General features: G+C 32.7%; 2 protein-coding genes across 3 annotated transcripts in view; one reads left to right on the forward strand and one right to left on the reverse strand.

Annotated features, from left to right (window-relative positions):
• The window catches only part of LOC123696496 (polyhomeotic-like protein 3), a 185003-nt gene extending 175714 nt beyond the window's left edge, over positions 1 to 9289 (reverse strand). For both annotated transcript variants that reach the window (XM_045642691.1, XM_045642690.1), the window contains exon 1: positions 9094 to 9289. In XM_045642691.1, coding sequence (XP_045498647.1) covers positions 9094 to 9274 — 181 coding nt within the window. In that variant the 5' untranslated portion in view covers positions 9275 to 9289. The remainder of the gene's footprint in view (positions 1 to 9093) is intronic.
• Positions 9290 to 14347: 5058 nt separating this feature from the next.
• On the forward strand, positions 14348 to 15695 carry LOC123696240. The gene is made up of 2 exons (XM_045642312.1): positions 14348 to 14446; positions 15003 to 15695. Exons 1-2 carry the CDS (start codon positions 14435 to 14437, stop codon positions 15693 to 15695), a joined length of 705 nt encoding a protein of 234 aa, XP_045498268.1. The 5' UTR covers positions 14348 to 14434.
• The last annotated feature ends 4017 nt before the right edge of the window (positions 15696 to 19712 follow it).

Raw genomic sequence — 19712 nt, forward strand, 5'->3', positions numbered from 1 at the left:
ATAAAAAATTCATAGAATTGTTAATAGAATTTATTACTAATCTAAGCTAAAAAACTTACGTACTTTCCGGAAATCCGGGGCATTTTCCGGGGATATCCGGAAAATGCCTGTAAAATATATGGAAAATCCCCCGAAAAATGTGTGAAAATGTCCGGGAAATACCCGGAAAATATCCGGAAAATGCGTGAAAATGTTCGGGAAAAGCGTGGAAAATTCCTGAAAAATCTCCGGAAAATGCCAGGGAAATGTCAGGAAAATGCCTGGGAAATGCCTGGAAAATATCTCGAAAATATCCGGAAAATGCGTGAAATGGTCCGGAAAAGGCGTGGAAAATGCCTGGAAAATCCCCGGAAAATGCGTGAGGAATGGCCCGGAAAATGCCCGGAAAATATCCGGAAAATTTCCGGGAAAAGCGTGGAAAATGCCACTTCAAATTTGCGAAGTAATTAAAGCAGACAACCAAAAAAAGAAAAAGAAAGCTAAAATCTTTCATATTAAATGTATATGGGATATTCATATTTCATATTATGTACTTAATGTATGGGAGGGTTTAAAGATATTTTTTTTTATATTTCTCGATTTATTTAAAAAAAATGATTACGGCCATTATTAGGTTAAGTACTTTCGATATCAGTTTAAAGTTTTTTGTTATCTGTAATACTTACAAAAAAAAAATCGCCTGTGCACACTGAACGATTACACCTTGTACATGAACGCCTTAGCAAATGTTCGCCGTGATTATTTAAATGATCATAATTTTTTTTATTAATGAACCAATTGACATGAATTAACACTAAATGACAAAAAAAATTAACTACAGTTTTGGGTTCGGGATCAATTTAATAATTACACCTGCTAATATTTTTTTACATATTTTCATTGTATAAAATCGTAACATAATTTCCTTTATGTATTGTTCTAATAACACATAGATAATATCTTCCCAAGGTACTAAATTTTAATAAAAAAGTTGTTTTTGTTATTTATATCTAAAAAAGAGTATTTATATTAGACAGAAATAAACATAAAATTTTTATAAGTTTTATGGAAGCTGAATGTAATGCAAATGGGCAAATATAAAAGTAAAATTAGGTATTTAAAATAAATAAATGAAACAACTACCAATTACAGAAAAACTTCTTTTTCGGTTGAAAATTGCTGGATCATGAGTATAATTCTTTATCTCTTACCTTGGGCAGTCTGGAAGAGATCGCTAGTAAGCGATAAGACCGCCTTATGTACATACCGTGTTAATCCATTTGGTATGATTGTAAATATTTTACTTGGTGTGGTACGTATATTACCACACCAATTGATAAATAATATGTAGTCTGATCCCAGTACGATCTGTACCGTGATAGCCATAACGATAATAAAACAATCAGATGACAGTAAAGCACGATTAAAAATCATACTTGTACAGTAGTTGTGAGTGCAATATTTACGTTTCAAAATAACATTTTTTTTGGTACTAAAACGTAGGTAGATTCTCACGCACGCACGCTGATACGTGGTTGGCTGCCCCTTTTCTCATTCCCGAAAAATATCCTCTAAAATTACCCAAGATTCTTCCAAGATTCTTCCTTTCCATACGTTGGAAATTAACTTAAGTCAACAATTGACCACGCGCCAGGATACTTATTTCTACTACATCCTCATACAAATCGTTAATTTTTATGAACATTGAATCTGTAAATAAAAAAAATGAAAAAATTACTTTACCTAATTTTAATAAATAAAATTCTATCAAGAACTAAAGTGACCTTCTTTGGGCGTTTAATATAGTCTTGTAAAAGTTATACATAAAAATAAAATTTCATCATTTTCTTATTTTGTCGTAACTTCAATTCTAATTAAAAACATGAGTCTAACTATATAATTAATTAACCCCTTACCGCATACAGAGCCATATATGGACGACGAAGTTTATGAATTTTTTATAGGCTAACTATAAACAATATCTAAAAAAACTACCTTACATCTTAAACAGCATTTCATCGAGAATTGGAATGTAATTAATTTATACAGTGTAAATATTATCCATCAGATATATTATAGATTTAGTCTAGCGCGTGCGACGGTTTGGGTGCGCGGAAAAAACCGTGATTTTCAAATTAAGATTTCAATATCAAAAAGGTGAGTAAAGCCATGAAAAAAAATATTTCTTCATTCTTTAGTCTTTCTAAAATAAGGTAAAACATTTGGTTAGGTTGTTTTTTTGCTTTAATCATGTTTTTTTGTACTTTTCCAAATCTGTCATATTTGGCTTCGTATGCATTCCGTCCAAAATATATTATGTCATATGTGGCTGGGTATGCATTCAAGCACAGCATTCAAGGATACTTTCACTGATTGTTCCAGTATCGATCCTAGACACTTTTATCTCACTATGCTAAGCATGTAAATATTATATCATCATCAATAAATACAGACTCATGCTATATGCCACTGTATGATTTTTAATTAGCCGTTTCAGAGCAAATGCGAAAGTCAGGGAAAGCTCTTATTACCAAAAGACGTGGTCGTCTCTCAAAAACTTAGAAACATCGGCATCTCTGGAGTCTCCTCAGTATTTCTGACTCGCCAATTACCGCAAAAAAGCTACGAAAAACTCCTGCAGGACATCTAGATTTTCACTTTGATTCTGTACGGTCTGATGGGATTAGTCATTACCGAATTTGGAAGAAGAACGCCCGTCAGCTATGCCTATATTGTTCCAATTTCGTTCCTTCACGTTATGTGAAAAATATAACGTGTTTTTATGTTATAATGACAAACGTAATTGTTTTAAGCAATTTCACGAAGTATAAGTTGGCTGTGATTCTGGGTGTTATTTAGGTATCCATATAAAGTACTAACATTTCGCCCGCGGCCTCGCCCGCGTTTTCAAAGAAAACCCCGCATAGTTCCCGTTCCCGTGGGATTTTCGGGATAAAACCTATCCTATGTGTTAGTCCAAGTTACCCTCTATATTATGTGTGCTAAATTTCATAGAAGTCGGTTCAGTAGTATTTGCGTGAAACAGTAACAAACAAACACATACACATACATCCACCCTCACAAACTTTCGAATTTATAATATAAGTAGGATAGGATTTATGTAAAGTATATGTAGCATATCAGTTGACTAAGCATTCAGGATACAAGCTTAAGTTTAGTTTGGGGCTTAGCAACCGTGTGTGTGAAATTAATCCGGAATATGTTTTTATTTTATTAATTAGTTACTTTTTTCTAATTGCATACGAAGCCATATATGACAGAAAAAATACAACAAACACTGCATACGAGTCCATATATGGCGCCGTTATATATTTTCTATAATATAAGTAAATAATTTTTTTTCTCAATTTGATCTCATAATGTAAGGTCTAATAAACACTTTTTTGCAAAAAAATAATTTTTATTTCATCTCCTTAATAATTCATGCAATAAGGGGTTAATAAAGAAATAATTAAATAAAAAAGCTACAACTTACCTTTTGTGGGAACGCAAGAAGGATTTTTTTAAATGTCACAATTAACTGTTAATAGTGTCTTGTTTGACATCAAATAATAAACATCTACCCTCACTTGTAAAATTTTATTTAGTATATTCACATAAAATATAAGCACCTGAAGTGGACTCTGGGAAGACATGGGTTAAAAAGTTAAATAAATAAGTACAATTAAAAACCCCACCAACATCATATTATTTAATTTTTAATTATAAATTTGCAAGAAGCGTTAAACATGTAAATTGATTTGATTTTAATGAAGTCCCATAGATGGCGCTGTTTCAAATTTGTCTTTATACTACTAAGATTCATTAAACTGTTTCTCTGGCAAAATTACGTAAATGACGTAGTTTTTATAGTGTAATGCTAGATAATAGCGTGGCTTACCCAAAAACAACATTTAAACATGAGTCTTAAGATTGTACGCTGTGTAATACACGGAATACGTTAGAAAAATAAAGGTTCACAGCTCCTCCCCCGGAGGTGATAGCATGATAATGTGTATATAAAAGCCTCACCCGACCTGTTAGTAATATTCATGCAAAATTTGAAGTCAATCTATGCGGTACTTTTCGAGATTAGCTCGGACAAATATACAGACAAACAGACAAACAGACAAACAGACAAACCGACAAACAGACAAAAATTCTAAAAACTATGTTTTTGGCTTCTATATCGATTATAGATCATGGATTATGTATTCTTTTAAAAAAATATTCAATGTACAGTTTTGACTTTCCTACGATTTTATTATATGTATAGATGACAAAAAAGTTATAAAAGTAAAGGATAAAATCCTCTTTATTCTTTTACCCTCTTTCTTTAATTAGTTTAAATTAACCTATATGAAAATAAAAAACATATTAAAACTAACTTAGTACAGCATCTACATTTTTTATGTTCTATGCTGACCGCGCAGATCATTCCGTGTTCCGCGCGCCATCTATAGATCACTGCGCTTGCCTTGTTCGCTCACACCCAATAGATATTAACCTCAACGTCATGTTTTCAAAAATGGACTTTAACTCAATCTATTAGGTGCAAATTTACATAAAAATCAGTGAGAGGGATTTTTTTCTTGCTCATGTAGAAGTTGTTACGAATCTATTACACTTACCTTTCAATGTTAGGAATCTTGAAGATCTATTCAATCTTTTAAAAAATAGCCAATTAAACTTTGTGCGCTTTCTTCTACAACATACTTTTATAATTTATTATTAAGGATGAATAAACAAAATTTTAATTGCAACAATACAGTGGACAAGTTTGACCATAGTTTTTTATATTTTCATGTCTTATAGGTATCTACGTATTTTTTTTAAACTTTCCTTTTCACCGTACTTTATATATCATAATCATTTACATGCTTTATTTCCTCAACAAATTCATTTACTACATTATGAAAAGATACAACAGAATTGACGAACAAAATCAGCCTTTTATAAGCGCATAAAACGCATCAGATATAAATTGCACGCGCTGATTAAACCCGTCTTCCATTCGAACAATTTATTAAATCATTATTTAAATAATCGCCGTAACTGCTAATTGAGATAGGTCAGCTATTTATGCAGGTGCTTTATAGTAAATTACAATTAGGAATGTAACGTAGGCTGTTAAACGCATACTCACTTTAAGTCATGTTAATGGAGCGTTGGTGAAATAGTAAGAAAGGGTTCTCTTGTAGTTTATTTGTTTGGCTGTATAGTGTATTTTAAAGTGGATGCACTTTTCCTTCTATTATAAGCTAGAATAAAGAGGAAGATTTAATTTATGAAATAAGTGACAAAATATTCGATATATAATAAATATTGTACATAGGAATTATGTTTATATTTAATTGTTATTACTCATCTGCACAGGTAAGTATAGGTAAGTCGTGAGAACTTAGAGCAATCGTGCTATTTTTTATTGCTTAAACTCAATCAATCCAATTGAAACAAGTAATTGTCATTACAAGAACCAATTAAAATCTCATTTTACCAATGAATGGAAACATTTAAATAAACAATTAAGGCATATATCCCAATCACTGTTCCCAGTGAAAATTGCTCCTGTAAACACGCAGGGTCCATTAACCCGTGATGACCGCTAACACTTAACGTTTATTCAATCCAATGCTATTAACACGTAATTAAAGTGCAGTTGAATAAATCAGATTGTGAAAGACCTTTGTGATTGTATTTAATTAAGAGCGTGCTATGAGAGCGATTTGGTTGAGTGGTGAGGTTAAATTTCAATCACAAAGTCGGTAGTTTGAAGTTGGTACAGCTAACAAAAATATATTTTAAATTTTCGGATAACTATTCACTTCGTCACTTTTTGTATTGGTGGAGAGTTTCTTCGGGAGAAGTTTCCTTTGAAGGTAGAGCCCAAGAATGTGTTAACGATATTACTTGACCACCGTGGTGGGTTATAGGCCGGTTGCAGAGCTTCACCGACCATCAGTGCGTACGTCAGTCGCGCATTGTCATATGTATGGAAATTCGCGTGCGTATGGTCGGTCTAGCTATGAACGGTTTTATGAATTTCCATACAAGCGCGACTGACGTACGCACTGATGGTCGGTGAAGCTCTGCAACCGGCCATAGTCTGAAAGTCAGTTTCTCTGCATTAGAAACAGGTACAGGTTGTTAATTATGATAATAAGGAAGAAGTGTGATTGCTATTCTTATTATTATTGGCCAAAAAGATGCAAACAAAATGTTGATAAAAATTACGTTAATTTTGAACGGAATGTGAATTGTAATTCATAGACGCAACACGTTAAGTTTTAACGTTAACTGAATGATATAAGATAGGTATATAATTAAACTTAAATTAAAACAAACAGTTCCGACGACGTTACGACAGTTTCACACGCAGAACTGCATAAAATCTATTATATTTCTCACGTTCACCTTTACGAATCAACGGACGTAATGTAACTTTAGTTTAAGTACATACGTCGAACTAATAAAAACCTTTGATGGTATACTGACGCCAAGAAGTTAATTAAAATAATTATACATTTAAAACGTAGATTACCATAGGTCCTAATCCCGTATAATCTAACTCCGTTTTATATAAATATAAAACTAAAAATATAAAACAGACTAAAACAAAACAGACTTTAGATTGCAGTCATAGTCTCTGGTTTATGATTTCCTCCTCGTATTTGGATCAATTTTCTAATTAAATTGTAGCATTAATACAATTAAAGCATACAATAAAACATACACATAAATTATCTATTACAATTTACAATTTATTACGGTACAAAAATTGCCTAACTTACAATTACTTTAGAATTATTAAAAATTTGTCGCAGTGTTTTCTTATGAACTTGTAGTACCTTAAAGATATAAGTAACTAGCTTTCCACCCGCGGCATCGCCCGCTCAGTCAAAGAAAAACCCGCATAGTTCCCGTTCCTGTGGGATTTCCGGGATAAAACCTATCCTATGTCCTTTCTCGGGTATCAAAATATCAGTCTCTATACCAAATTTCATACAAATTGGTTCAGTAGTTAAGGCGTGATTGAGTAACAGACAGACAGACAGACAGAGTTACTTTCGCATTTATAATATTAGTATGGATTAGTTCTACCGTCTACGTATTTTCTAGTTATCGGAAACCTCCAAAACCTCTTGACTCTTGATTGTAACACTCAAGTGCTAATTTTATATTTCAAAATGTATTTAAAAAATGAATGACATTCGTCATATTCACTGTCGAGTTATTTTAAAACTGTACAAAACATGTGATCGTTTGGCTCTACATTATGTTTTCGATACTTTTTTAATAATTTAGTGTGTGCTGTTTATATCACATTCTTGTCATGGTACTAATAAGTCAGACACTAAATAATAAAAGTAGAATGATTTGAAAAAAGCACAGACCTACAATACTTAAAAAATATACAACCAGCTGCGTGTTATAATTTATTAGTAAAATCTATACTAATATTATAAAGCTGAAGAGTTTGTTTGAACGCGCTTATCTCAGGAACTATTGGTCCGATTTGAACAATTCTTTCGGTGTTAGATAGCCCATATATAATATCATCCCGTTAAGACCAACAGGAGCGGAGTCACGCGGGTGAAACCGCGGAGCGCAGCTAGTAGTAAATATAACTAATATTGTAACAACATGTTATAATCTAATAGTAAAATCAAAGACATGCATTAAAGTAAAACAAAATAAATCTCAATAGCATTGTAATCAGCACAACGCTCTAATAGGCAATCAGAATATTAAGCAACGAATGGTTGAGCGTTATTACTAAGAGAATCAGTGAAATAATTACAGAGATGTAATCCAACACGTCGTAAATCTCCCATTCTAATAGAAACCGAGGATTCTCGACCGCAACGGAAACAGAGTCACAACCTTTGAGCCGATCTTATCAGAGGCATTCGCTACGTAGCGGGTTGCGCGGAAAGCTCTCACAACTTCTGGTTATGTTCTGTTTAGCTTATCTGTCAGTTAATGATGAATGAAAATAAACGTCAAAATGATCTTAATATGCTGTCAGCAAGTAGTGTAACAGGCCCATGTTGAGAGATTATTAATGTTAGAGTTACTATATTATGTTATATTATGAACTTTACTTAATTCTGTTTTGATCCTTCGGTCGCCAAGAGAACAATCACCTTTACAATTGAAATTTTCTCTGAAATAAAACGATAAAATAAAACTCTATCCCATATATTTCATTCAGTCTTATTTCCAGGAAGTAGTATTTTTAGCTTAGATATTATTAAAACAGCTCGTTATTATTGAAATCGCTACCCGCTCTCGCTTCTCTGCTCTACACAACCAGAGCCTTAATGTAAATCGCTTAGTGGATTTATAAGAGTAATTACCAGCGAGACAAAAGGCACGCGTCGGGTGCGCCCGCGCAATTAGATTCGCTCCCAATGGATCTGATCTACGAACAATGCTGATGGTATCGTGCTGCGGTTCTGCTTTGGATCCGTGAACTGTGTGAACCGTGACCTTAGCGACAGAATAATTGCATGTTTGCTTTACTTTTAATTTGGTTTACGTGTGTTTAAGATTGTATTATGGTACTCACTTTATGGTTTTAAGTGACAAATTATTATAAGTCTTCTGTAAGGTGAATTAGTTTTTTTTATGATGTTAATAATATTTGACAAAGTAATTATACAGTGAAATGTTTAGTACATCAGCGCTAAAACAAACCAACAATGAAGAAAGAACTTGAAAAATATCAGCTCTATCATAAATTATGTATCACAAGAGGAAATTTTGTTACAATAGATACTGTCTTGTTTTTGACTTTTTTATGAATACTTTTGCTAGACGTATGTAGCACACCTTTATCTTATATTTACTCTTACTCTACCTTTTAATCATAATAAGTCCTCCTGACTGAATTTCAGCCACACCGGCTGAAATTATTATAACTATGTACTTCCATCCAGGACGAATCTTCAACGCACTATAGAGTAAATAGCGCGGAAAAATAATTGAATTCCATCGCTCTTATAATCTTATGACGGTAAATCGACATGACTGGTGAGATCTACGGCTTACTGTTTAGCAAGAAGTTACCTAATATATATTAAATTTCATTCATAAAAGCATATAACTTACCTTTACTCATATTCTGGTACCGCAGCTGATCTATAATACTAGTCAGCCTGTTCTCTCGCTGCGTAGATTTTATATCTTCGTCTTCTTCCTTCACTGACACTTCACACTTTATTTTATCAGTCACTTTACCACTCTCCACGGATTGTTCTTTTGAACACTTTTGTAATACAGTCTCAGACATTTTTGTCAGGATAATATAAAGTTTAAATTTAAAACCCTATGTAGAAAAATATCTTTGTGAAGTAAGTATAAAGTTTTCGGTCTATTTTAGAGTTTTTTAATTGGTTATAGATATTTTAATAGAGATGCTCTTAAGTTCTAGTCTGTAATTATTTTCTTTTCACGTCTTTCTGTAAGCGAAGAGAAAAAACCTTAGCCGTAATTTAAACCTATCCCTATGTAATTTAAAAATAAATATTTAGTATTCCTACATTAAATTAAATTGTCAAATGGAAATATATAAATAATTGTAAGTCAAATTGTTATCAAGTTTTGTAGTTCAGGAAATATATCCACACTAGAGACACAAACAGATAAATAATAGGTATATTTCAAAGTACCTGATTACAAGTACATAAATAATCGAGAGATAAAAGATATGGCCGTGGCTGTGACCTCTATAATCATATTATTTATCATTTTCAAATATTTCAATCTATATTATTGTATTGTTAGCCAATCTTGTGGTGTGTACAAATTATTTATCAAAATGTTGACGTTGTGTGTATATTTCCTTTATTTAATACAGAATTAATAAAAGAGATGTGTTTCATATTATAATAATAAAAAAGTAGTAAAATTATCAGAACCGAGAAGAGTCCCGTAGGATATCATAGTATATGTACTGCATAAAAAACCGAAAGCGATTGTAAACACGTTACGGTAATACTACTACGGTATGATTAGAACTTACTTTTATGTTCACCTGAACAAAAAAAAATAGTTTATTGAATTAACAAAGTATTGAGATTCTATCTTAATTCCATACAATAAAAGCCTCTACACTATGACATCATTTGAAATATAAATTTTACAATTGCCATTCGTCATCTATGACAGCAACAAAGTCCAAGACGAAGCCAAACAAGATTATGCTTTTAATTGAACATTTTTATTTCCTATTTTGACTGAGTGCTACAATGACCTATTATACTAGGAGTGCTATCAATTCTTTATAAACACACTATCTTTATTTCATTACTCGGAAAATAATCGTGCCAAATTCTTAGAATTAGTCACTGAACAAATATTACAGATTCATGTTGTTGATTATTGAAAAAGTAATTTGATATTACATTTAACTGTTCTTAATTATGTGGCTCAAACTCCATACCACAAACCAATAAATATATTATGTTTATGAGCAACTGAATATACTATTGAATTCGATAAAATAAAACCAATATCTCATAACAACACGGACTGCGGACACGGACAGTTTATCAGAACCTACATACACCTCATTACCAGCCTACATGATCCAGAGTGAACTTTTGGCAATAACATTATTACTTATCAAATAACCAATCACTGCGTAAACAGATTTTCCAAAACCACAACACACTGAATTCAATAAGGCACTTACACATAAAACCATACAAATTTAGAAAGAAACAAATAGTGTTAAAGGTAAGCAACAGGTATGTACAGCGGTTTATCGCGACGTACAACTGATAACTGAGGTGTCAGGTCAAACGAGCAAATGGGGCATAGTACGTACGAGTCTGATAAGAGCCGATAACGGGCTCTTAACCTTCCGATGCCACTAGCGACTGCTGAACGAACCCTTATGTAAAATTCCTTACCATCTACTAAGTAACTATCTGCAATCAAATTGTCTTATACATTTGCATGAGGTTACAAGACTATGGAATAAAGAGGTCAAAGTAGAGGTTAAACTACACTTGTTAAATGACCTTTTAGTCAAATCCTCATAAGCAAAAATAAAGAAATAAGAGCGATTTTCATACATAAGACATTTCATACATAACACAATGTTAAATTAAAAACACTGTTCATTGAACCAATATCGCTATAATTTTCATACAATGTAGTCAGCACAGTGAAATATGTACGTATTGAAACATGTTTTCACTGTAACATAAAATTCATAGGTATGACAAATATCACACGAAATAATCAATCGATAAATAAAATAATTCTCAATTTAAATTGCATTATACAGATTAGATAATAATGAATGTTCAGTCCGAGATTTATGCTGTAGTCTCGCAATTTAAAAAATTTCGAGACTTCAGCATAAATCTCGTTGTTTACGTTTCTGAAGATAATGAAAGTTTATGGTTTGAAAGAGATATAAAACTAGTAAATGTTGCCAGGATGACACGCGCCGAGAACACGCGCTTGGGAAATTCATTTTCTCTCTCGTTTTGCTGTGAAGCTTATAAACAGACACACCAACAAAAACAATATTATATCAGCTTATCAGCCAATAAATTATCTTTTAACGAAGTTCCTATTATTTACTTATCAATACTTACAACAGCTGTTATTTTATACATTTTAAAAGATCCATTTCATACAATTTATATTTGGTCAGTGTTGTAGCTGATATAGAATGTCAAGGAAACCGGAGAGGAGGAACGTCGACATGAACGAAAGTAGATTTCCCTATTGTTGCCTTAATAATATAGTTCTATTTTCTATGGAATAACAAGAATCCATTTCCCTCAATATTAAATGAAAATTCCTTTTCTGTCCTTAAAAATGTAGAGTCATTCAACTCCAAATAAATAACAAATGCAACAAATGTGAAACATTATCTAAACAATAATAATAAATACGAGACTGAAACTAACCATAAAGTAAGAAACCCCAGCCGCTAAAACGAGACTCAAACACTATGACAAATTGCTTGAACGGTAAATCGGAACGCAATTTCAGTGCAATGAAAGGGCAAAAGTATAGACGTGCGACCGGTCATACCGTCGTGACTGCTGATAAGCTGATAAGCGACCTGATAGCGAACTGTGACTCCGACGGACAAAGCGAAACCTTATCGCGCTCAAGGAAACTCAATGATAACGCTCATTGTCTGTAATCCACGCCGTTCCTCATTCTAACGTCGATCTGGCTAGACTGAGTGCTTTACTGTTAGATATGCGCCTATTCATAGGAATAGACACTATTGAAAATCTGTTTCAAATTATATTTGAAACCGTGTCTGTCATAGAGTTAAGAGTAGGCACGTTTATGTTAGGTTGAGTTATGAAAATGTAACTAAATTAAGCAAACTAATGCTGTTTCTGATTATGCTTTGATCATTGATGAATAAGATATAATTTTTGTCATTTGATGAATAAATCGCATTAATATCAAGCAAACAAAATAGAATGAGCTACGAATTCTAAAAAGGCAAATTATTAACGCAGGACGTAAAGGAATTGCTAAATAGACTGAGTCTGAAATTCATATAAATTATCTTACGTTCTGGTTAAATTATATTAACTAAATTTAATTCCTTTATATTAAGTCATTATATTGTACAGCTATGTATTTGAATGTAACGATACTCATTTGTCTCTACATCATTATCTCTACACGTCGTTACCTAACAAAAATATTTTAATTAATTCTGAATAATGTTACACAATTATAGTATTTTTTAATGAGAAACCATACAAGTCATTTTCTAAAATTTATAGAAGTTTTTAGTGTCATAATTTTATAGGTTATGTGCGGTCGGTTGGCGCGCAACGCGTTGTCGTCACGGGCTAATTTTGGCGGGACGAGGTCATGACCCGCGCATGTTCACCAAAATAAAAACATCTGCTTTTACTAATCATTTGGAGAAGGATTACGGTCATAGCATTGACAGTTTAAAAATAACGGTCTTTTTACAAGCTTGCTTTCAAACAACGAAGCAGTCGTAATTTAAAAAAAAATTGACATTGTTTTAAAAAAAAATATATTCTATGTGAATACCAATCCATTTATTATGTAGGTAGGTACAGAATTAAATAATTATGTGTTGAGTTTTTAACAGATAATATAATATTTTGCGGTAGCTTTATCATGACTCAGAGATAATAATCTAATATAAACTGTGTATCCTTATAAAAAGAAAAAATATTGCGAAATGTTTTTATCTAAATTATGCGTAACATTATGCTATTTATCTTAACTTTTATTATTAACACAGGTGTATTGCTTTAAATCATTTAAAAGAGAAAATTAAATTACATTATACGTAATTGTTTAAAAGTGTGAATTGCTACTGCGATAGGTCTATGTCATGTTATTAGTATACCTACTTTGTATTTTGAATGATAATATGTTTCAGAATAAAAGATTTAATTGAGAATGAGTTTTTTTTACCTCCTCACGCATTTGTTTGTTTTGATATAGTCTAATTATGATGTCCATATTGATAATTTGCATGCTATGTTTGTTATAGCGAAACATGTGGTTAACAACTGCTGTTATTTTTTCACCATATTTAAAGCAAATAAAAGTTATTATTATTCTTTATTACAATTGTGCAATTGTTTACAACAAAGTGTCTTCTGTATATAGACACTCGTGTATCGTGTAGGGGTGAAGGTATGTCTTTGGCCGGTGTCCAGGTCTCCTGGGTATTTTGGTAGATATTCAGCGAGGTCGTGACCCGCCAACCTCTCCCAGATCTGGCTAGCTTTATAATAGAACTAGACTAGACTTGCCAAGTTTAGCAACGGGTAAACGCCAAAAAAACAACGAAATCTTTCTCTCAAGTACCAAGCTATTTATTTGTGTAACTATTTATTACTTATAGATATGTACTGGGCCCTTTCTCAGCACTTTACATTTACACTAACGAAGTTTTGGTTTAAAATATGTTTTACACATTAGTCCTGTGCTTTATGAAAATAATTTACCTATATGTTTATAATCTTTTTATAATTAACTAGCGGTCCGCCCCGGCTTCGCCCGTGGTACATATTTTGCAATAAAAAGTAGTATATGTTCTTTCTCAGGGTCTAAAGATTGTCTATGCCAAATTTCATCAAAATCGGTCCAGTAGCTTATGAGCCTATTCATTACAATCAAACAAACAAACAAAGTTTTCCTCTTTATAATATTAGTGTAGACAAGTCTGCAACCAATAAAATACCACAAAAAACTCTTTTAATTTTATTAAAGAGCCTTACATTTAAACACTAGTTATGTTTTACGTTACAAATAAAGACAGAATCCAGTTCGTGGTTGCAGCGTATTCTTATGTAACGGAAAACAATGGCTACAAATCGGCTCGAATGTTTTCATCCATTGTGGTACACCTGTGCAACGAACACGCTAACTAGCTCATGATGTTATAAATTGGATCTTGAAAATAATAGTAATGGAAATAATGGTAAGATTGTGTGAATAATTCGACTTTTATCACTTATGTTTCTCTACACAATTCATCTTTATTTCCATTGTTGTAATCTATACTAATATTATAAAGCTGAAGAGTTTGTTTGTTTGAACGCGCTAATCTCGGGAACTACTGGTCCGATTTGAAAAATTATTTCGGTGTTAGATAGCCCATTTATCGAGGAAGGTTATAAAGGAAGGCTATAAATCATCACGCTACGACCAACAGGGGTGGAGCCACGGGGGTGAAACCGCGCGGAGCAGCTAGTTGTTAATACACAGAAATACTGCGGTAATTATACTATATTAGCACGAAGCACTACTCCACAACGAATTAATTTTTGCAATATCTACAAACTTTTCTTCTTGTAATAAAATAAAAACTTTTATTATGGCAAAGATAAGGTTAAAGTAATTTAATTACTTTCTGCCTGAAAGCTTTCAACTTCACTTATTTTAGCAGGAAAATATGTACTAAAACAACTCTACCGAACTCTAATATTACATTCATTATACCTACGTACATTAACAGATATTTACTCTTATTTCAGATATACTACACCACATTGTTATGTCTGCTGTCTACATTTGCAAAGACGCAATATCCACCCTACTACCAAAATCAATTGCGCACTTATGACCACTACGATATAGGACCGATGGACAATATGTATGACGACTACGATGACTCCTCAGAATGCGAATGTTCCTGTCAAATTTGCGAAGACATCAAGCCATGCTGCAGGAATGTGTGCGTCAACTGCTTCCAACAACCACAATCAAGCATTGTCATAGTGCCATACCCTTATCCTTTGATCATTTCAACTAAACAAAAAGAAACCGCTAGTACACCACAAGCTACAGAACAAACTATTGCACCACAAGTAACAGAACAGGCAGCAACTGAAGCACCCCCAGATCCAGAACCAAAGATAGAAACAACTCTTTCAACGACCACTACCACACTAGAGCCTGAAACATCACCACCAGAACTATTACGAAATAAGGATGCATATATCAACGATATTATAGCTAAAGCGCCACACATAAATGATAGAAATAAATTCGTATTAACGTCGTTACGTCGAACGAAACCAAATTGGATGCCGAAGTACGGAATCGTGCCTATACCGGAGAATTTGGCTGAAAAATTGATGTTACAGCTACGTAGCATGCGGGTGTTGCATCCACGGAAGGAAACTTTCAAAGCTACAGACACGCTTTCATCGTTGGAAAAAGCTTAACTATTTGTGAATTGGATTTGGCTTTCTTAATAACTTTACGCGTAGCGTTGTTTTTTTATATTTTGTAAATTTTTCAATGAACACTATTTGGGTTATTTACATATTTCAATTGTTTGAATATCGTTAAATAGTGAATACACACTCATCGAATTATTATAAATAAATTATTATTAAATAGAAAACATTGCTATTAAATAATTGTTTCAAGGTTTCATGAAATAAATGAAATTTCAGTAAAACTCTCACTAATAACTAGAGTTTTCGTGGTTTATCTTAATTGTTCAAACTTGTTGATTGATAATAATTTTTGAATTATCTCATTGATAAATATAATTTACTTACGAATACATAAATCAGACAAATCCATAAGTTTAAGTTTTACGTTTCAAACATCAATAACAAAACATCGACAACCACATCAAATCACATCACTACACTTCACTAATGAATAAAGTCATCACGATATCCAGCAACTAATCGATTCAGCATAAATTATAGAGACAATACGCCAGTTGAGCGTGGTTTGACCTTTCAGAAAACTCCGCGACTGCGCGTGAGTCGTGCGGGGTCACCAACGATATATGTATTTTTAGAGTTGAAAGTTCGACACGACGGTTCACCCGACTTGGAAACGTTATGCTTCCGCTAATAAGACATTTGTTTTCTTATACTCGTGTAGCTTTGTGAAATGTTTATGGTACTCCCATGGTAGTTCTGAAAAGGACGTTTTGAAAATTACATATAGATACGTTAAATGTAAGGGACTAAATTTTGTATTAAAGTGTTTTTAACTTAATCGTTATTTCTCTATGGTTGCAGTTGTATCTCTAAATAATATTGTTCATTAATATTATATTCTCTGAATTAGATTTACAGTCATGTAATGCGAATATTGTAACTAGGTGATGTCCATTTAATATTGCCTTATTAATGATTCATCAAATGATAAACGGCAGCCTTTACCTACACTATGAATACTAATTAAGAACATTATGATGTGAATCCAATCACTTTTTTTCTTAATTTGTAGAACGTGTTAGTTTGACTGAAATATAGTTATAGATGCGCCCGCCGCCCGTTGCGTTCGTAGGCGTATTCAGTTATCCGTAGAGGAGAATTGTACACATTTCTTATTAAAATATTCATAAACATATACTTACTTCTATGAAATATATAATAGTGACGCATAGCTATTGTAATTGAAAATTCAACAACTCAAAACTAATAAGTACCTTGTATTATAGTAATAGAATAGTAACTAGTAAGTAGGTAATAACTTCGTTCATCACATCAATCACCGCTACCAATATGCAGGATATATGACTAGTATACCGTATCCACTGACCATTCTTTGAAGAAATTTATTATCAAGTTATGTATATAGCGTTCACAAATTATTAATTTTAATAGGTAGGTACCTTAGTTATGGTCCATTAAACCATAATATGCTACAAGGCAAATAGTGATAGTGAAAACTTTACTCTTAATTGCTATTTAAGTTATCTGCTCAAAGCACTCGGAATGTACTTGTTAACTGGTTCTCGTTAAGTTTTAATTAGATTCTATTAATAAGCAGAACGATAACTGCCCGCTAAATGGCCCCAAGGTTGTCTAAGGTCAGATGGCAATCAAAACCTGATTGTATTGCATTCTATCAGCGGGTGCTAAATGAGTGGGCGGAGGCTTATATATTGTAGTGGTTAAGTGCAATGAGAGTAAAATGAATAGTAAACAGTTCGTAACAAACAACCAGCTTAGCTAAGTATGGTGCCGAAACAATATGTAACGATTGGCTGTAAAATTAAGATGGGTCTGATCTTCCGTTGAAATTTAATCTAATAAACCTATCCAATAGCCAAAATAATTGAAAATATTATGTTTATGAGCGTAGTAGCCTACCTATGTAATGCCGTTGCCTACAGACTTGCCGTAGCAAAACCTTGTAGCGTGTTATCGGTTACGAGTAGTTCTGTCACATCACGGTGCGGTGTGATCACGGCGAACTTCGCAAGGCTTTCGTATGACTAATCATAAATCATAATACATATTTCGATAAGGCATTGGGAAGATGTTATATTTGCACGAGCACGATTGAGTTAGACCATATCCTAATTAAAATCGAGAATTTTGATAATTCTATAAACTAGGTTCTATATATTTAGCCTATATATTTATCCTATACTAGCCAAATCTCTGTATAACTAAATAAGTATAGGTTTATTTAACGTCTAACGATAGAAACAAGTAAAGCTCATTATCGAGATATATACCTAATTCTATAAAATAAAAAAAACGATGTTCCAACTACAAAACTATTATTATTTATTTGAACACATTTGGAACGACTTCACTGTCCCAAAATATTATAATAAATACAATATTTTTTGTTCCATGAATAAAAGATTTCGCACAAGCGTATCTAAAAATTTATCACGAAAAATAACGCGCCTAAATTTTGTTAAGAGCAAACATAACTAATCTAGATTCATTAGGAGCAACTAAAATATCTTGACGTAACAATAATAAAATATAAGACTGAATAAAACTAAATACGTAAGTATAAACAATTTTCAGTCACAATAATATACCGAATATAAACAAAACAAACAATCTCCTTTGACGACTTATAAAACATTTTATAACTGAAATAAAGTATCAATAAACATGCAGGGCGAATGCGATAACAGCACTTGTTTTTATTTTATTTGCAGCAATACAATCCAATCGTACAAAATGTAACACAAAATAAAACAGACCAAGTAATGAAAACGGTATGATCCTTATGGTTACTTCCTTGCTAATATATTATAAATGAATATAGTTTTTTTTTTGTTTGTTTGTCTTTCTGTCATATTTTCATCGATTTTGTCTTTTTTATAATTTCCTTTGATCACGCGGGCGAAGATGCTTGCATATAATATGCAATATATAATATATATGCCAGTATAAGGCCAGTATATTACAAGTTGGACATTTATAATAAAATTGAAGAAATATGCATGAACTATAACCACCCATTCGTAAAGTATTGAAGCTATATTAATTAAGGAGTGTGGATGTTAATCTTTCATAACTTGAAGTAGAATGACCTATAATATCTGCTTTATACTGAAACGTAGCTTTATAAATCCTATTGTTTCAGATTCTAACGTCCCTTCATATCTGTCTATGGGTTTGTAAAGTACGTACACAGTTCATAAATAATGCCCAACCTGGATTCATGCCTTATTACCAACCACAGAGGCCATATTACGGAGACTACGATTACAGGAGATGGAATCAGCCGAGACAAAGCAATCGAATGTATAGAAGAGGCGGCGGTAGAATGCCAGAGTATTCTATAGAATCCAACTATGAATACGATAGATACAGAAACTGCAAATGTTCGTGCAAAAACTGTGACAATTTAAAACCCTGCTGCGTATCAATTTGTGACAACTGCAACCCGCAATCCAATTTAGTATTTGTACCGTATCCGGTCCCTCTAGTCGTGACCATACAATCTAAAAACTCACCGAATTCAACGAGCGCAACAAACCCAACCACAAAAACTACGACTACATCAACAACGTCAACAACCACAACAACGCAAACAACAACTGAAATGACAACAACAAGAACAACAGCACCGCCCGAAATAACAACATACTCTACGCCGTTGTATCCTACTGTGAAAAACAGAGATTTCGATTATGAAATTTCTACATTCCCATTCTTTGAAGATAAAAAGTTAAGCTTGTACGAGACGAGTAAACCCGAATGTTCCAGAGGTCGATGTAAACTGAAGAATTATAGGAGAGTAGACTATATCGATGGATTACTGAGAAATGAAAAGGATCGAAATATACGGCGAAATCAAAGGACAGAAAGGCAAAATGACAAATATTTTAACGTAGAATTTCCTTCTAGGTCTAACTGGGCTCCTCGCTATGGTATTGTGCCTATTCCTGATAAATTAGCTCTAAAATTTATGACTCATTTACGGGATATGAAGATACAAAACATGGAAAAGGTGAA

This window comes from Colias croceus, chromosome 12 (assembly GCF_905220415.1).
Source record: "Colias croceus chromosome 12, ilColCroc2.1".
Lineage (NCBI taxonomy): Eukaryota > Metazoa > Arthropoda > Insecta > Lepidoptera > Pieridae > Colias > Colias croceus.